General features: G+C 43.3%; 1 protein-coding gene and 1 pseudogene across 5 annotated transcripts in view; one reads left to right on the top strand and one right to left on the bottom strand.

The window, feature by feature from the left end:
• The window catches only part of PEX14 (peroxisomal biogenesis factor 14), a 143868-nt gene that overhangs the window by 2892 nt on the left and 120997 nt on the right, over positions 1–19979 (top strand). For 2 of the 5 annotated variants that reach the window (XM_025856636.2, XM_073903356.1), the window contains exons 2-3: positions 11063–11196; positions 13275–13322. In XM_025856636.2, the coding sequence (XP_025712421.1) occupies positions 11116–11196; positions 13275–13322 (129 nt within the window). In that variant the 5' untranslated portion in view covers positions 11063–11115. Of the gene's footprint in view, positions 1–7377; positions 7527–11062; positions 11197–13274; positions 13323–19979 lie in introns of those variants that run through there. The other 3 variants (XM_025856633.2, XM_025856635.2, XM_073903357.1) reach the window with 2 other exon arrangements.
• Positions 6524–6637, bottom strand: LOC112812418 (U6 spliceosomal RNA; annotated as a pseudogene).

Genomic DNA, 19979 nt, shown 5'->3' with positions numbered 1-19979 from the left:
CCACTCACAAACGAGAAATCTTTCTTCAGGCCTTATTATAATGTTTTTTTGGGGGGTATGATTTTTCACATATTGACTACCAGCCCACTAAAGTTGTTCTTTTATTTGTTCTCGAGTAATTTCCTTCCAATTTAAAGGAAAACCCTGAATGCTGGTGTTTATCTTAGCTGTCCTTTGTGACTTTTAGATGTCAGTGACATACTTGCTTTATTCATCATGGTGTTCTTTTTAGTTTTTCTTCAAGATGGTCTGTTGGAGTTAGAAATCACATGCATTGCTTCCTCTCCTTGTTCTGTTTTCCCCATGTTACCCTTGTTTGCGTGGTTGATCTCTTAGGAGAGGCCCTTGTAGTCTGGACATGGTATGGCCCATAGGAATGGGAGCTGTTATCCCTATTTCTGTACTTCTCCACCAGTTATCTTCAATGAAGAGCAAAAGTGTGGTTCAGTCTGATTATTTAGTGCTTATTCAATATTGACTATATTACGGAACAGAGATTTCAAATCTGTTGAGATTCCCTGGATATAGTACATTGGGGATTGAGAAAACGCAGAAGCAGGGAAGGGAAAAGAACACAGCGAAGACATTAAGGACTAGAAGAGTGTGGCCTTGTGTCCTGACAGACCTTGAACTCCAGCACTCACTTGCTATTGGACGTGTCACTCCACCTCTCTGACCCTGTTTTCCCCTTTGTAAAATAATAATTACCCCAGGGTTGTTCTGAGGGTTGACTGAAATCGTGGACGTAAAGAGCCTCTGCTGCGCAGTGTTCAATGAGTGTTCGTTTCCTTCTCCAAGAATCTATGGGCAGCTTTGGAAGTCTGTGAACTCTTGAATAACAGTAGTTCAAACGAGATATTTCCCCCCTCAACTTTTTTCTATTTTGAAAATTTTCCAACCTTTAGAAATGTTGGAAAAATAATACAGAGAACTCTTGTAAAACTCTTATAAAAACATCAAGATACACTGTTTACATTTTGCTGAATTTGCTTTATTTCTGTCTCTTTACATGTATTTTTTTAAAGATTTGAGAGTGAGTTACAGACATCACGGTGTTTCATTCTAGGACAGCTAAGATAAACACCAGCGTTCAGGGTTTTCCTTTAAGAGTGTCCTAAGAGTGAGGTTATTCTCTTATATAACCGTAATACCATTATCATACAAGAAATTCAGTATTGATAAAATACTATTTAATAATACAGTCCACATTCATATTCTCCCAATTAAGAAAAATCCAAATCCATTCAAGAAATAGGGATTACAGGGGCACCTGGGTGGCTCAGTCATTAAGCGTCTGCCTTTGGCTCAGGTCATGATCCCAGTGTCCTGGGATCGAGCCCCGCATTGGGCTCCCTGCTCGACGGGAAGCCTGCTTCTCCCTCTCCCACTCCCCCTGCTTGTGTTCCCTCTTCTGCTGTGTCTCTCTCTGTCAAATAAAAAAAAAAAAAATAGGGATTGCATTGATTTTTCTCTTTAGTGTGCTTTAATCCAGAATGATCCCCTAGTCTTTAAATTTTTTCTCTTTCTTTTTTTTAACTGAAGTTTAACATATACCCAGAAAGCACACAAATTATGTGTCCAGCCTGGTGAATTTTCACAGAGTGAACATACTTGTGTAACCAGTACTTATATTAAGAAATCAAACATTACCAGGACCTCAGAAGCCCCCCTAATATCCCTCCTGTCACTGTCCAACCCCCTAAAGGTTGCCTCTATCCTAACTTAAAATCCATAGATTAATTTAATAGCTTATTGAGCGACAAAGTCCTTATGGCCAAAAACTTTACTGTGGAATTCTAATAGGTGTGTTGTGGTCAGTTTAATGAGTTTTTACAAATGTACATACCTGTGTAACCACCACCACAACCAAGATCAAAACAATTTCAGTTTTCCTCAGTGTTCCCTTATGCCTCAGTAAATCCTAGCCTTTGGCCTCAGGAAATCTGAACTGCTTTCTGTTGCTATTGGTTATATTCGTCTTCCCTAGAATTACATATGAATGAATTCATAATGTATGTATTCTTTTGTGTCTCACTTCTTTTGCTCAGAGTAATGTTTGTGAAACTTACATTGTTGTATCAGTAATTCATTGCTTTCTCTTAGTGTGTAATATTCTCTTGTATAGATATACCACAATTTGTTGATCTGTTCACCAATTTATGGACATTTGGATTCTGTTGATTATCTATTGCGGCATAACAGTATTACAACACATTTACACAAATTACCAAAAAGAGCACACATTTTTTGTTTCAGTTTCTGTAAGGACACAGTTTAGCTGAGTCTGACAAGGCAAGAAATCAAGGTGTCTGCTGGGGCTGTGATCTCATCTGGGTCTTGACTGGGGAAGGATCTGCTTCCTAGCTCATGTGGCTGTTGGCAGCATTTAGTTCCTTATGGCCTGCAGAATGAGTACCTCAGTTTGTTATTGGCAGTCAGCCAGAGGCTACCCTCATTTTTTTTTGCCACAGAGGTCTTCCTAACATGGTCACTTGGCTTCCTCAAAGCTAGTAAGGAAGAGAGTCCCTTAGCAAAATAGACATTACAGTCTTACATAATGTAACCACATACATGTAATTACATTCATCCTGTCATATTTACCATGTCCTGTTGGTCAGAAGCAAGTCACACTCAATGGGACCACACAAGGCATGAATACTAGGAGGTGGGGATCCTGGGAGTCACCTTAGAGTCTGTTCCCCACATGATTGGTTCTAGTTTGGGGCTACTATAAATACTCATGTATTGTGAAGAGATATGTTTTCATTTTTTTTGGTAAATACTTATGAGTGGAATTGCTGGGTCATATGGTAAGTATATGTTTAGTCTTTTTTTTTTTTTAATAGATTTTATTTATTTGACAGAGAGAGAGACACAGCGAGAGAGGGAACACAAGCAGGGGGAGTGGGAGAGGGAGAAAAGCAGGCTTCCCGCTGAGCAGGGAGCCTGATGTGGGGCTCGATCCCAGGACCCCGGGATCATGAGCTGAAGGCAGACGTTTAACGACTGAGCCACCCAGGTGCCCCAGTATATGTTTAGTCTTATAAACAAAGTGTTTCTGCAAAGTTGTACTATTTTTTATTCTCACCAGCAGTATATGAACATTCCACTTGTCCTACATCCACACCCACACTTGGCATTGTGTCTTTTTAATTTTAGCCATTCTACTGAGTGTGTAGTGGTATTTCCTTGTGGTTTTAATTTGCATTTTTGTGATGACTAATAACATTAGGATCTTTTCATGTGCTTATTGGTAGAGGCTGGTATTCCTTTTTTCCCCCCATATGGATATGACTTATTCCAGCATCATTTGTTGAACAGGTTAACCTTTCTCCATTGAATTGCCACCTTTGTCAAAAATTAAAAAATTGGGGGTGCTTGGGTGGCTCAGTTGGTTAGGTGTCTGCCTTCAGCTCATGTTGTGATCCCGGAGTTCTGGGATCGAGCCCCACATTGGGCTCCCTGCTCGGCAGGGAGTCTCCTTCTCCCTCTGCCCCTCACCCTACTCGTGCTGTCTCTCCCTCAAATAAATAAATAAATCTTTAAAAAAAATTTAAAAAACTGTATATACATAGGTCAGTTTCTGAGCTCTATTTTGTTTCATTTATCTCTCTGTCTATCCTAATGCAAATGAAATACTGTTTTTTTTAAGATTTTATTTATTTGACAGAGAGAGAGACAGTGAGAGAGGGAACACAAGCAGGGGGAGTGGGAGAGGGAGAAGCAGGCTTCCTGCTGAGCAGAGAGCCCGATGTGGGGCTCGATCCCAGGACCCTGGGATCATGACTGGAGCCGAAGGCAGACACCTAACGACTGAGCCACCCAGGTGCCCCATGAAATACTGTTTTGATTGCTATAGATTTATAGTAAATCTTAAAATCAGGTAGTGTAATGTCTTTTCACTTTATTGTTTTTCAGAATTGTTTTAGCTATGGTCCTTTGCATTTCCATACAAATTTTATTTTATTTTATTTTATTTTTTATTTTTTAAAGATTTTATTTATTTATTTGACAGAGAGAGAGACAGCGAGAGAGGGAACACAAGCAAGGGAAGTGGGAGAGGGAGAAGCAGGCTTCCCACCGAGCAGGGAGCTCGATGTGGGGCTCAATCCCAGGACCCTGGGATCATGACCTGAGCTGAAGGCAGATGCTTTTTTTTTTTTTTTTTTTTTTTTTTTACAGATTTTATTTATTTATTTGATAGAGAGAGACACAGGGAGAGAGGGAACACAAGCAGGGGGAGTGGGAGAGGGAGAAGCAGACTTCCCATGGAGCAGGGAGCCTGATGCGGGGCTCGATCCCAGGACCCTGGGATCATGACCTGAGCCGAAGGCAGACGCTGAACGACTGAGCCACCCAGGTGCCCCTCCATACAAATTTTAGAATCAGTTTATCAATTCTTACAAAAAAGCTTGGTGGGATTTTTATTGGGATTGTGTGGGATCTATAGATCAATTTGGGGGAGAATTGACATCTTGGCAATATTGATCTTCTAATTCATTAACATGATATGTGTCTCATTTAGGTTGTCTTATTTTTCTCACTAGTGTTTTGTAGCTTTAAGTTTGTAGGTCATGTACACATTTTGTTAAATTTCTCTCTAAATATTTCATATTTTGGCATGCTGTTTATGGATGTCATGTTAAAATTTCATTTTTAATCATTGAATGCTAGTATATAGAAATAAAATAAAATTGTGTCATTGTTTACAATAGTCATACTATGGAAACAGCCCAAATGTCCGCTGATAGATGAATGAATAAAGAAGATGTGAGATATATATGTGTGTGTGTGTGTCTATCTCATATATGAATATAATGGAATATTATTCAGCCATAAAAAGTAATGAAATCTTGCCATTTGCATCAACATAGGTAGAGCTAGAGAGTATAATGCTAAGTGAAATAAGTTGGAGAAAGACAAATACCATATGAAATACCATATGATTTCACTCATATGTGGAATTTAAGAAACAAATGAGCAAAGGAAAAAAAAAAGAGAGACAAACCAAGAAACGTTCTTAACTATAGAGAACAGACTGAAAGTTGCCAGAGGGGAGGTGGGTGGGGGGATGGGTGAAATAGGTGATGGGGATTAAAGAGTGCACTTACCATGATAAAAAAATAAATAAAATTGAGTTTGTATGTTGGCCTCCTATCTGTAACTGTGTTACACTCACTTATAATTCTAATAGCTCTTTTTGTAGATTGTGTGATTTCTTTGTAGATGATCCTGTCATCTGCAAATGAAGATAGCTTTACTTACTGCTTTCCAATTTATGTGCTCTCTAGGACTTCTCATACAATGTTAAGAGGAATATTGAGAATAGACATTCTTGCCTTATTCTTGATCTTAGGAGAAAATTCAGTGTTCACATTTATTTTTTTTTCAAGATTTTATTTATTTATTAGAGAGCACAAGCAGGCGGGAGGGGCAGAGGGAGAAACAGACTCCCCGCTGAGCAAGGAGCCCCATGCTGGACTCCTGGGATCATGACCCGAGCCAGAGGCAGATGCCTAACCGACTGAGCCATCCAGGCGCCCCTCCATCTTAGGTTTTTTTGAAGGTGCCCTTTATCAAATGGAGGAGATTTAATTTTTTTTCAACTTTTAAATTTTTTGAGTGTTTTTGAAAAAATTATGTTGTCAAGTGCTCTTTTTGCTATCTGTTGATCCTGTTGTTTTCTTTATTAATATGATGATTCGTGTTGATTGATTTTTAAATGTCAAACCAACTTTGTTGGATAAATTCCACTTGGTTATGAAGTATTATCCATTTTATATATTGCTGGATTTGGTTTGTTAGTATTTTGTTAAGGGTTTCTTCATTTATGTTTAAGAGAGGTATTGATTTGTAGGTTTCTTTTGTGTGTGTCTGTGAAATCTTTGTCTAATTTTGGTATTAAGGTAATGTTGGTCTCATAAAATGAGTTGGGAAATTTTACTGTTTTTTTCTTTTTTCTGAAATAGTTTGTATAAGATTGGCATTACTTTTTCCTTAAATGTTTCCTAGAATTCACCAGTGAAGCCACCTGGGCCTAGAATTTTCTTTTTTAAGTTTCATTACATAATTTCTTTTTAATTTTTTATTATTTATTTATTTATTTTCAAAGATTTTATTTATTTTGAGAGAGAGCGAGAGAGAGCACATGAGCAGGGGGAGGGCAGAGGGAGAGGGAGAGAGAATCTCAAGTAGACTCTTTAAAAAATAAAAATAAATAAATAAATAAACTAGAAATTGATAATAGAAAAGAAATCTGGAAAAATCCCAAATGTTTGGAAATTAAACAATGGATTTCTGAATTATGGGTGAAAGAAGAAATCATAGGGGAAGTAAAATATTCTGAGCTGAACAAAAATGAAAACAATATAATTTAAATTTGTGGAATGCAACCAAAGCAGTGCTGGGAAGGAAGTAACATTTTGAGTACCATACTAACTTTAGAAAATATGCTAGAGAAATAAAAAGCAAATGAAACCCAAAATAGGAGGAAAGAAATAAGTGAAAAATTCTACACGTTACAAAAAACATGGAATGCTTTGTAAATTTGCATGTCATCTTTGTGCAGGGGCCATGCGCCATGCTAATCTTCTCTGTGTTGTTCCGATTTTAGTATATGTGCTGCTGAAGGAAGCACATATTTTATTTTGTATTTCTTTTTGAAATATATTTTCACTGGATATAGAATTCTAGGCTGACAGGTTTTACCCTCACAGGCATTTTAAAGATACAATGCTATTATATTTTTTATTTGGCTTGCATATCTTATGATCAGAAGTCTGAAGTCATTCTTAGTCTTGATTAATATTTGTAGGTAATGGTTCTCTTTTTCTGGCTGCTTGTGAGATTTCCCCCTTTTCATGGGTTTTTAGCAGTTTGATTGTGTAGTGCCTTAGAATGCTTTTGTGTTTGCTTTGGATTTGTGAGCTTCTTGGATTTGGGAGTTTGTAGTTTTCACCAAACTTGGAAAATTTTCAGCTATTATTTCTTCAAATATTTTTCGTTCTTTTTCTTTTTTTTCTTTGTCCTTCGTTTTGGTCAGTATCTGTTGCTGTATCTTCAAGTGCACTTACCTTTTCTTCTGCAATATCTACTCTACTGTCACTCCCATTTGGTGAAATTTTTATTTCAGATAGTATATTTTCATCTCTAGAAGTTCTACTTTCTTTTTGTGCAATATATTTCTCTCCTTACTATGATCCTGTTTTCCTTTGAATTTTCTTTTTATTGGGCATAATTGACATATGTTATATTAGTTTCAGGTGTGGAACATAATGATGCAGTGTATGTATTTTTTAAAATTGCATTAAGTTCTTGAATAAGGTTATAACACCTGTCTTTTTTTTTTTTTTTAAAGATTTTGATTTATCTGACAGACACAGCGAGAGAGGAAACACAAGTAGGGGGAGTGGGAGAGGGAGAAGCAGGCTTCCCGCCGAGCAGGGAGCCCAACATGGGGCTCGATTCCGGGACCCTGGGATCATGACCTGAGCCGAAGGCAGACGCTTAACAACTGAGCCACCCAGGTGCCCCTGTAACACCTGTCTTAATGTTGTTTTGTCTGTGAATGATTTCTTCTAATTTTTCTTGTTATTATGGATCACACTTCCCTGCTTCTTGACATCTTTGAGGTTATTGATTGGGTGCTGGCTACTGTGAATTTTACATTGTCGAGGGTCTGAATTTTGTGATCTTACTTTGAAGAGTGTTGAGATTTGTTCTGGTGAGTAGTTAAGTTACTTTTGGTTCGTTTTGATTCCATCAAGTCCCATTTTTAAGCTTTGTTAGGGTGGGTCTAGGGTGGCCTTTACCCTAGGAATAACCTGCCCTTCCCCTACCAGGATGTGGCCCTTCCAGTCTCTACTGAGTGCTCTGACTGAGCAGTGAGGACACCCCACCTCTGGGAGCCATTCACCTCACGGCTTCTTCATTGCTGTTTCTCAGCCTTGTGGAGTTTCACTCTGTGTGTGCACACATTTTACTGTGCAGCAAAGACGTAAGGGAACCTCTGTGCAGATTTCTGGAGCTTTCTTTTGGCGTAGCCCTCTGCTGTCTGGAACTCTGTCCTGCAACTTTCAGCTGCTTTAGCCTCCCTGAACCCTAATCTCTGTTTCCTCAACTCAGCAAGAGACCGCCATGCTCTGTTGGGATCCGCCCGCCCCCCTTCTTAGTCTGAAACATGCCTCTTGGCAGAAAACCAGAGTGACCTTAGGGCTCGTATCATTTGTTTCTGTTCTGTCAGGAATTACTACTGTCCAGTGTGTACAAACAGTGGTGTCATGTGTTTGTTTAGTTTTCTAATTGTTCATGGTGGGAGGTTAAATCTGGTCCCAATTACTCCATCACAGACAGAGCAGAAGTCTATTGGTTGATTCTGAGCAGAGGGGCGAGAGGATAGAACTTCTATCATCTCATCTCAGCCTGGACGTGAGGTGGTGGTATTTTTCCCATTATTCCCACAGGTGGGGAGACTGAGGTTCAGGGAGGTTGAACAGTGTACCCACAGTCACTCAGTTACAGGTTCCAAGTTCATGCACTTGCCTCTGTGCCAGTGCCTCTCAAAAAATAATTGTTGAATTGAACCTTCTTCTTCTCTGCAAAGAACTATAGGCCAGACCGGTGTAGGACAGAGCCCCGTGGCAGGGGTGGGACGGTATGTTCTGCCAGGTGCTCCGACCTGAGCTGCGTGTGCCGTTGGTCTTTGCTGTGCCTCAAGGTCAGCACTTGGGCACACCTTCTGGCTGGGGGAGGTCAGCGCCTGGCAGCAGGAGTGAGAGCACCTCTGTGCCTATCAAACTGGGAACATTTCTCTGTGCCACTGTGGTCTTTTTTTGTCTGTTTGTTTTTTATTTTTTATTTTTTATTTTATTTCATTTTATTTATTTTTTTAAAAGATTTTATTTACTTGACAGAGAGAGACACAGCGAGAGGGAACACAAGCAGCAGGAGTGGGAGGGGGAGAGGCAGGCTTCCCGCGGAGCAGGGAGCCTGATGCGGGGCTCGATCCCAGGACTCTGGGATCATGACCTGAGCTGAAGGCAGACGCTTAATGACTGAGCCACCCAGGCGCCCAAGTTATTGTTATTTTTGAAGTCAAGACCGCCCTGTCAAAATTTCCAGGATCAAGGTGGAATTTAATTTGTAGAGATTTGTCTCAAGCCAGAAAATAGATTTGACCACTTAAAAGGGGTCGATGCAGGGGCAGGTGTTTGAGAAGTGTTGGGCTTTCATAAAAGCTGGGCTGGTGAGCTGGACGGACCCGCGGGCTGGGGGACTGAGCTTCTGACAAGCAGTTGGCTGCTCAGACCTTTGCCCTTTGAAGCGACAACTAATGCTGCATGTTAAAGATGGGGGTCTGTGCTTCCCCTCAGCATGAGGAAGCAGAATGGTCAGCATTCTCCAAGGGGTCCTGTTGGTGTTTGGAAGGAACAGTTGTTCACTGCATGCAGTGCTGGACATAGAGCCTCCCAGGCCTCTGCCTTCTAAATGCCAGTGAGATCCCCTGGTCATTGTGACCACAGAAACCACCCCCCCCCGCCCCCGACAGTTTCAAATGCCCCTCTAGGGGGTGTTGTGTGGGGGGGTGATTCTGCTCTGGGGTTGAGAACCATTGGACCACAACACTGCACTGGGGAGTAGGCCAGGTTTGTGTTAAGTTGTAGATGAAATGTTCCAAGATGGGCACGTCCTGCTGTGGTCTTCTACTTGCTTCCTTTATGTATTTGTGTATGAAGTGATTGCTTTGTTTTAATTTTTTTTTTTTTTAGTTAAAAAAAGCTTAAGATCATATTTATTTGGTACCAGTGCTCTTTTAAGTGCCGAAGATCAGCCTTCAGTAAGATGGTAAAGTGTCTGCCTTTAGGGAGCTTAAAATCTAGTGGGGTAGTAAACTAGTTATTGAACGAAGAATTTCAGATGGTATTATCAAGGAAATCAGTGTGGAGAGTAGTAAGGATGAAGGCTGTTGTAGTCATCAAGAAACCACTTTCTAAAGAACATTGAGATGAGAAATGGGGGATGGTCCATTTTAGACTGCAGATCTTCCAAAATGAGCTGGAGAATCATCTAGAATATAATCAGTGTTGGGCAATTCCCAGATTGGTGAGAGGTCCTCTGTGAGCTCACTGATACAGTCTGACAGACCTCAGTAGCACTGTGAGTTCAAACAGGGTGTGGGGAAATCTTGCTCCTCTTAGCAGCCCTCAGGCTGGGCTTGGACTCCTGGCTTTGGTGTGCTGAGGAAGGCTCTGGAAGTCAAGACTTGAGGAGTTTGGAGAGTGTCACTATTCAGATTCCTTGATGGAGGTATACATACGTGTATGGGTTCTTAAATGCTCTGAATGTCCCTGGAAGAATCCATAAGGAACCAGCATCAGTGGTGGGTCCCCCAAGGAAGAGGGGAGTGTTGGAAAGAGAGAGCAGCTTTCTTTTTGAAAATTTTAATATTCTATTTTTTAAGCAGAGTTCACTTCTGTGGCTTACAGTTTAAAAAGGTACAAAAGGGTATATGATGAAAGAGACTTCCTTAGTACTATGTACTATTTTCCCTCGGGCAAATACTGGCTATTCAAGAGATGAACTAATCTTAAGGGAGGTTCCTTGGTGATAATGATTCATACTGATTAGTTGTATTTCAGGAAGAAGAGAACTTTGGGTTAAGGCAGAATGAGGCTTCCTAAGTATTAAAGCTGTTTGAGTTAGTTTTGTTGAGTCAAATAACCCACATTATTATTTGAGGGGTAGCATTAAGAGTGTTGCGTAATGAAATGTGGTCTAAAACTCTTATGATTTTAAGTAGAATGTTTCAAATCCTGTTAGTCCCAGTTACTGGCTGAGTCATCACAGCCACGTTGTTTAACCTCCTTTGCCTCAGTTTCTCATCAGCAATAATTTCAGAATTTATTGTAGAACTAAATGAAGAAAGAGCTAGATAAATGTTAGCATTCCGTATTTGCCAAGTGGAGTGAAGGAAACCCTCAGGAAGATAATGAACTTGAGTCTATAATCCATTCAGTTGAGTAAGAACCATTGTTTAATTCGTTGTTGCCTTTCATTCATTCAGCAGATGTCTGTGGAAGGCCTGATCCGTGCCTGATACTGTCCTAAGCCCCAGGGATGCAGGAATCACACAGTTTCTGCCCCTGGGGAGTTCATAATCTGGTGAGGGACACAGACCTCAGTCAGATAATCACACAGGTAAAGTTGCAGTTCTGCTCAGTCCTTGGAAGAGAGATGGATGGTGTTAGTATAGATTAGGGAGAGTTCACCCTGTTTTGGATGTCAGAGAAGAAATGCTTCCCCAAGGAAGTGACATAGCTGAAATCTGAAGGACGAGTTAAACTGTCAGAGGTGTGGGCAGGGATAGCATGTGCAAAGGCCCGGGTGTCTGGTGGGCAGAGCCGGGCAGTGTGGCGTCACACACACCTGAATTAGTCAGTGGACTCAAGGCCTTGTGGCCATGTTGAGAGGGTTTTCTGTATTAGAGCTGTTGTTGTAGAAGTTTACTGGGGTGGGCAAGGGTGAGATCTGATTACTACCGTTTTGAAATGATAGTCTGTTTGCAGTGTGGAAAATGAATTAGAAGAAAGCCAGCATGGATGTGGGTGAACCGATGCGAAGGCTCTTGGCAGTGGTCCAGAGAGGAGATTTTTGGAAGCCTTGACCCAAGTGATGGCAGTAGAAGTAGAGAGAAGTGGATGGACTGATTCCATGGATATTTAGGAAGGAATGTTGGCAGGACTTGATAATTGTGTTAGCTCTGGTGAGTGGGAGAGAAAGAGCTGTCCAGAATGGTCCTTTGGACTCCAGTTTGTGTATTTTGGTGGAAGGTTGTGCCGTTCTTGCAGACAGGGAACGGTGGAAGAGGGCATGTGTGGCCGCGGGAGGGGATTATGAATCTGCCGAGGAATTTGTTGAGTCCAGAGGAGGCTGGAAGGCGGCTGGATGGAGAACTCCGAGGGGGGTCTGGGCTAGAGATCTAAATGTGGGGGGTTATCCCTGCTGCCCCTCAGTGCTGCCTGCTGGGAACATTAGGAGGGAGCGAGCAGGGCAGGGGAAGGGAGGCAGGGAACGCGAGCTCAGATTCCCTGAGACTTTCCACTTGGTTTTGTTTAGGCTGACCTTGTGCTGGGACTTTAGATGAAGAGATATTGTCCTTCTCCCAGCAGAGTCCTTGTCACTGTGCTGTGTGCCATCCATGCGGGGGCAACGGGGCATGAGGAGATCTTTGGGAACCCTCCGTGGACTGGACTCTTTCCTCTCCCACCTTCTTTGCCCCCCCCCCCCCCCCCCCCGGAGGCCTGGCACTTGCTATCTGAACAAACTGGGAGGAGTATGGAGGCTGGAGGCTGGTTCCGGAGACCCACAGATTAGCTGCACTTGTCTGGATATTATCTGTAGATAATTGGAAATTGGCTTGAACATCAGTAACAGTAAACTAATCATAACTCTCTCAAACTGCTTGTTCTATTCTTTTGGAGATTTGTGAGTTTCCTCCGAGTCTGTCTGTCTCTGTCTCTCCCTTTCTCTAAATTTGGCCAGATCATCAGCCAAGGGTTGAAGGCAAATGTGAGCTCCAGAGAGAGGAGAGGGTGACAGACTGGAGCCAGGCCGGTGGGCCACATGCTCCCTGCCTGCTGGTTGGTCTTTCGGCCTGTCACTGCCTTATTTACACAACAGATTCAAGCTTCCTTAGTATTGGGGATTGTTGTCCTCAGTGACAGGTGATAAATCGGAACCAGTGTCCATAGTTTCTTTGCTTCCTGGTTCCAAGTAGATGCCTGGAGAAAATCCAGAGTGTGGGCACCTGGGGCCCCCTTGTGGCTGGATCTGGTTTTCCACTTCGGCTCTGCTTTTCCCCATCAGTTGGTGGGAAGGTGGCAAAAGGGAAATTTTGCTCTCACATGAAACCTTTCCTCTGGACTTCGCTATTCCTGTGGATCTTGTGATGGTCCCCAGCCCTTGCTGCTCAGCTGCTGATCTCGGGCCCTCCTAAGCCAAACCTAGCCTTCTCCTTGATGTGCTATGGCAGTGAATCCAGAAGCAGTGTCTTCATGTTTACCGGCAAATTCAGACTCCGTGGCTGGGCCACTTCTTACAGGCGGGCCACTTCTTACAGGCAGCCCACCGTGGAACACTCTACAGTCTGAGAAGCTGGTGAGAAATAAGAGGACTAGGTGTTGGTGTGTGTTGTTTGAGAATGGAGTGTCTTTGTTTTTTTGACGTCCATTGGGTGGCACTGTGATCTTATTTTTTGTTTCTGTTTTTCTTTGCAGCCAAGCTCTACTCCAGGAAGTGAAAATGTGGTGCCTCGAGAGCCTCTGGTAAGTACCCAAGATATATAGTATCATTTTCTAATCATTAAAATACTGTGTGAGTGTGTGAAATCCTAGGATCCTATAGTTTTGCATCATTAGTGTCTCTTCAAAAGTAAGTGCTGTGTGGAGACTAACTTAATGACCTTTGATTTCTGACTTCTTTTCTGGCATGCAGGGTTAGTGGGCTCCCTCCTTAGTAAAGCCTGGTCTTTTCTGAAACAGAGAGCATCTACCTCAGGGCTTGACGCACCACTTTGTTTGTTGTTGATCAGTAGTAATCAGTGGGTTGCTTGAACCCTTCGGAGGTGGGGTTGGGACCAAGTTGCTACTTGATTGTCTGAAATAGCCATTTTGCCCTTCAGGGTGAGAGCGCTGTCAGGTGGCCTTTGAGGAACAGGTAAGGCAGGGAGTTCTGTTTTTGCCTGGTCGGTAATTTGTGATGCTCGTACCAATATTACCTGCTTTTAGTATTGACAGGGCAGCGGCCTCCTGAGTACTGAAGGTAACTTTCTTCATGAAGTGCTTTTGCTTTGGTGGTCTGAGCCCCAGTCCCTGCCAGCACCCCCGATTTTCATCCTAGCTTGCATTTCAGGGCCTACTGCAAATTCTGTTTGTTGAGTAGCAAGACCTGTTGTGCACTAACCAGATAAGTTTTATGGAGGGCCAGCTTTTAGAGCTTTGTCTTTGTTTGGATGGTGATAGCAAGCTCAGGGATGCACCGCCCAGTTTTGGTTTCCCAGGTTTGGTTTTCTTGCTTCTCCTCCGGTAGTAGTGGGAGGAGGTGATGTGAGGTCCTTAGCTGGCGTGAACAGGCCTGAATTCTAGCCCGTACTCAGGCTTTCCAAGGCAGAAGGTGAGTTGGATTTGGCTGAGGCTGAAAGACCAGGGTGACGTAAGCCCTGCTGGGGCTGTTTCAGGGAAGTGTGGTTGTCTTCTGTGACACCCACTGTTACCAAGTGTTACCAAGTCCAGCTCCCTTCCCACCACACCCCACAGTGGCTTCGTTTCACTCTTGGTATTGCCCGGGTTTGTCCTGGAGGTCAGGGTGGTGGGAAAGCCAGAGGCTTCAGAAGGACTTTGCTTTGCCAGGCCCTTAGCTAGGGAGCTGGAGTGTTCCCCTGGGGCCTGTCAGTGCCCTGCAGGCTGGAGTTGTGGTTAGTTTCGGACTAAAGTTCAAATTGAATGCTGTAGTCCTCTGCAGCCCTTTACCTCCTCGGTCTCCTTTTACATTTTTTTTTTTAAAGATTTTATTTATTCATTTATTCATGAGAGACGGGGAGAGAGAGAGAGAGAGAAGCAGAGGGAGAAGCAGGCTCCCAAGGAGCAGGGAGCCCGATGCGGGACTCGATCCCAGGACCCTGGGATCATGACCTGAGCCGAAGGCAGACGCCCAACCATCTGAGCCACCCAGGCGCCCTCCTTTTACATTTTTATCTACTGACTTTACTGCTGATCCCCGGCAGAGCTGACTGGTGCTTCTTTTTGCAGCATGATTGGGTAAACTCTTGGGGGTTCTTTCTAGCAGCGAGCCCTAAGCAACGGCAGCCTTGCTGATTTCTGGGTATTTGGAGCCCGGCAGCCCCTTTGCTGTGCTAACGTTTCTGGATGCTGCTCTTTTCCTGCTGTACTCTGCATCTGCTTGTTGTTTGGTTGTATTTTCATTTCTTTCTTTTCTGGGAGGCCCCGAGCAGTCTTCAAACCCTAGTAGCCTGTGATTGTCCAGAGTTCAGACTCATTCTCTCCAGGCCAACTCTACAATTACCTTATATTTAATTAATATTTTTTCCCCTCTTTACGTACTTGCTACATAATTGCTCAGAGGAAAGAAAACACATAGCAGCAATTTATATATATATAAAAAAAACAATAATTAAAAAAAAACCTGAAATAAACTCCCATCTCACTTGGGCTGATCCTATGAGTTGGGTAATTAGGGCCCTATTAAAAGGTAGACCCTTTCTCCTTCCCTTTTTTTTTTATTAATTTTTTTATATTAAACTCCCACAGTCTCTCAGTCATGCCCTTATTGCATTTGGCCAACCACTCGCAGCAGCCTGATTAAATGAGGGCACCAGCCGAGTTGTATGGTCTTGTGTGAGCTACTTTTGCCTCTCGAGAGCAGTGGTGGGAGGGTGCCAGGCAGCGGGGCCTGCCAAGGACTAGTGAGGACTCGTGGTGGGTAGGGGTACAGGACTTTGAGCTGGCAGTAGGCTGGGTGAGAGTCACAGGGTGCTGGTGAAGGGATGGGGTGGTATCCCCCACCCATAGAAAGCCCACAGCCCTCTGTCCAAGTCCCCCTTCCCTAGGGGAGGTTTCTCAGGCGTGTGCATTAGCCGTCTGTTGATGCTCAGGAGGAACAGACAATTGAAGAAGAAAATTGAGCCTTCTTCTTAAGTAATTTATTCATTTTATTGGGGAAGAAAAGGCATTTGTACACATGAAACAATTAGCAGACAGCGCAAGACCATATATAATTTTAGCAAACAGTACAGAATCGCATATAATTTGGTGCAGAATTGCCTGGCTGGGAGTATAAGAGCCCTCATTATTCAGAGAAGGAAGAGTTCTGCCTGGGGTGTACTTAGGGATGTTTTTTTGTGAAACTTGAAGCCAGGTCTTGAGGAATAGAATTTTCCAGTGTTGAGGGAACACCCTGCTAAGTTGCTTTTGTTTTTGTTTTTAACTGAGAGCATATTTTCCATAAAATTCTTTCGTGGAAGCTGCCTGTTCTCTACACTGAAATGGCTAAGAATAGGATACTGAAGACACATCATCTTATTCTTGGTCTCCCGAACTAGGTGATCACTTTGGAGTAATTTTTCCCTTTATTAGAGAAGTGAGTTGTGACAGAAGAGGCTCCGTGGAGTGGTCGGTACAACACAGATGGCCGGGACAGGTGATGCTCGGGGGCTCGCGTTAGTTTTTTGCTTTATCTGCTGGAGAAGGAGGGCCTGATTTTCGTCTCTGCCCTCTCTGGGCCAGAAGAACGGTTTGTGATTGGGGTGGTGAGGAGTATCGTCTTGTAGTCTCGAAACGACCCGCGGGTGTTTTCAGCCGCCCCCTTGTCTGGGCTCCACCCGCGTGGTGACTGCGTGTTACCTTCGCTTGCCCCTCAGTCCTCCTCCCCGCCATGAAAAAACCGCCCTGGCAACCCTGGCCGCATTAGTGAGATGGTTGCTCTATAATGTCGTAATGCCCTCAGGGCTGGAGATTGGTGAACAGACCGGTCTTGATAAATTCTGTAAACTCCCAGTTGAAATTCCCTTATTATTGATGATAAAACTCTGCCAAAGTTAAAATGGCTGATTGCCTTTTCTTCTTCATACTTTCTTCCCTGAGCTTTGCCTCCTGGGGCAAGGAGTTTTGACAGTCCTCCAGAGTACCGACCTCCAGCCCCCTGCCCCCCACCCGCCCAACGACCTGTTGGAAACCTTCTGTAAATTCTCTCAGACCCCAGTTTTCTCATCCTCTGTGTGGGCATGTGCTCGGGCGCTGGGTCAGGTCCCTGCACAGCTCATGCAGGATCAAGCCCCACCTGGCCGATGGGTCTTTAAATGAGTGGACAGTTGTTGGCATGGAGTAACTCGGGTTCTGTCTTGCTGGGATTCAGAAACTAGGCTTGGTTTTTTTTTTTTTTTTAAGACTTTATTTATTTATTTGACACAGAGAGAGTACAAGCAGGGGGAGTGGCAGGGAGAGGGAGAAGCAGGCTCCCGCTGAGCAGAGAACCCAACATGGGGCTCGATCCCAGCACCCTGGGATCATGACCTGAGCCCAAGGCAAATGCTTAACCGACTGAGCCACCCAGGCGCCCCAGAAACTAGGGTTAAGTAACCATCTGAGAGTCCTTTTAGTCATCTGAGTTTAGGTTATTTGAAGTGAGCAATAAATAAGGTTTCGTTTGCATCTTGCTCACAGGTTTCAACACATGTTCCTCAATATCCAGCAATACTGCAGGCCACCTACTTTATACAATGCTTACGCATTTGGGTTAAATTAGCATTTTGACTTTTTGCTCTTTTGACACCAAGTTCTTCCTAATGGATGTGTCTTCTGCCATTCTTTCTTCCTGTGACTTAACAGGTATAGGTTTTCGGTTCTGTTTTGGTTTTTGTCCTTTCCCTGCATCCCTCCACCCCAATACTCCCAAACTACGACAGATTTATTTTTATAAAATATGATGGTCATTTCTACTTTATCACCTTACCTAGGATTAATTGTTTTTAGTAGGCTGAATTATTAAAAATAAGGATGCTCTGCACTCGCTGAGCCAGGCCATGTCTCAGCTTTGCCCTCTAAGTATAGAAGTATCCGGTGGCCTCCAGTTTCTCCCTGAGGCTGATGGAACCTTGCCCAGGGGGTCCTACATTATCGATCTGACCTCAGTCCTTCTTGGGGAGCTCATCTACCTTATGCCTGGGACACCGAAGATTTTCTCTTTGGTTTTTAAGTCAGTTAACCAGAGGCAGGTAATCAAAAGGCCATTAATATCTTGATGAATTCAGGGACTTAGTCTGTGAGCTCTTTAAGAATACCTATGGCTTGTTGCCTGTCTCCTAGAGACCTTGCGAGTGAGTGTATTCCTGGCACTCACCCTGTATTTGTATCTTTTGTGGCTAGACTTCTTTGGACATACTTGCTGGTGGGCTCACTGGGGACAGATGCTTCTCATGTTCTGTCTCCACCAAAAATCTCTGAAGGATGACATTCACATGTTCAACCCATTTCTTTGTGTATTCTCATGTGCATATGTGTGTACGTATATGTGCATATATGGAGCATATGATGCATATATTTCATGAACTTCAAAGCAATTCGTGGAGAAATAAAATGGATTTTTTAAAAAAAGATTTTATTTTATTTATTTTTTATTTTTTTAAAGATTTTATTTATTTGACAGAGAGAGACACAGCGTGAGAGGGAACACAAGCAGGGGGAGTGGGAGAGGGAGAAGCAGGCTTCCCACGGAGCAGGGAGCCCGATGCGGGGCTCGATCCCAGGACCTTGGGATCATGACCTGAGCCGAAGGCAGACGCTTAACGACTGAGGCACCCAGGCACCCCCAAAAAGATTTTATTTTTAAGTAATCTCTGTACCCGATGGGGGGCTTGAACTCACAACCCCGAGATCAAAGGTCACAGGCTCTACTACCTGAGCCAGCCAGGCGGCCCAAATTCATTTTAATATTGTATTCATGAAGATGTATTCACAAGCACAGGGGTAATGAAACTGGCCCATTTAGAGATTTCAGAAAACTGTCATTTTTTTCAGGAAAAATAAATCAATATGGCAAATCTAAAGTATTAAGCACTATTATTGTAAGAATCTGTTGTGGTTGATTCCTGTGCTGAGTTAGGTTTACTCAGGTGAGCTGTAATTTCCACTCAGGGACATCTGTCTGGATACAGGTGAATGGGGGTGACATCATAGGGATAATCCTAAATCTGCTAACTACTTATTTATTTTTTAAAAGCAAATCCTCTGCAGATTTTAGTACTTAAACCATTACTAGCAGTACATGGGCGGGAGTGAGCCCCTCACAACTGCTGCTGAGAAACTTGGGACTGAAATCAGGAAGAGACAACTGAAGGGTGGGGCTGGCGGGGTACCCCTCTGATGCCTTCGTCCTGGGAGCAGGCTTGAGGCCTGGCGCCTTCAGTGATGAAAATGCTATTCTTTTGACAGTGATACCCCTTTGTAGGAGGGTGCCCGCGAGTCCTCAGGTCGTTGGGGGAGGAAGCTGACGAGAGTCCTCGGAGCTAGATGAACTTGAGAAAAGCCTCATTCCGGCTCTGGGTGGCTTGTCTATCATCTCTAGGCCACTTACTGATTTTGAAATTACTGTATCTCTCTACTTCGTCCTTCCTATTCTAGAGGAGATTTATTGAATAAGTTAGGTGGGGCCCTTTAAGTTCTTTCCTTTTTCAGGTAAATGAAGAGGTGGTTTTCTTCAATTTTAAGGTATCCTTTTACAAATAGTTATTAGACGAATCGAAACTCTTAGGAGTAATAATTAGGGAAATGGAATTTGAAATAGTTACTCAGCTTTGTTTATACTTTGGATTCTTGGCTTTTATAGTAATACTTGGTATTTGTTACAGTTCCTGCAGTCAGAGGCCCTGACTGTCGGGTGACCAACCGGGCAAGTGTCCTGGAAACTCAGGAGCCCAGCACCCCTGTGCCTTTTGCAGAGTTGCACAGAAATTGAGCGGATTCAGTCTAATCTTGTCACCCGCATCAGTCTTCCAGAAGGAAAGGCTGCGGTTGCCCCCTTTCTCCTGGAGATGGTCTCAGAGTTCTTCAGGTGCCCTTGGTCATTGCTGAGGTGGGGGTAAAGGAAGCTCTTATTTGGGCAGAGGGCGTTCAAAGGTTTTTCTTTTGCTTAAGATCGATCATTATCTTACTTGAAAGTCTTTTCACTTAGAAGTGTTTTTTTTTTAAGTGCCACCTAAAAGATGGGTATTCCATGTGGCAAACTCTGTAAATTTCCCACGAGCCCCTGGTTTGAGAACTGCTGAATGTCATGTACTGAGGACTGCCAGGTGCCCCACATTTTCCAGGATAATTTCACTTGAAATATTTTCACACGTTCTCAAACCACGCAGACCAATTTGGGTTTGAAAAATACGATCTTGTAGTTAATCCCACTTCTGTGCTATGAGA

Source organism: Callorhinus ursinus, unplaced genomic scaffold (assembly GCF_003265705.2).
Source record: "Callorhinus ursinus isolate GAN/ISIS: 27379988/994484 unplaced genomic scaffold, GSC_fseal_2.0 scaffold18, whole genome shotgun sequence".
NCBI classification, from domain to species: Eukaryota; Metazoa; Chordata; class Mammalia; order Carnivora; family Otariidae; genus Callorhinus; species Callorhinus ursinus.
This window is presented reverse-complemented; position numbering and strand designations above follow the sequence as displayed.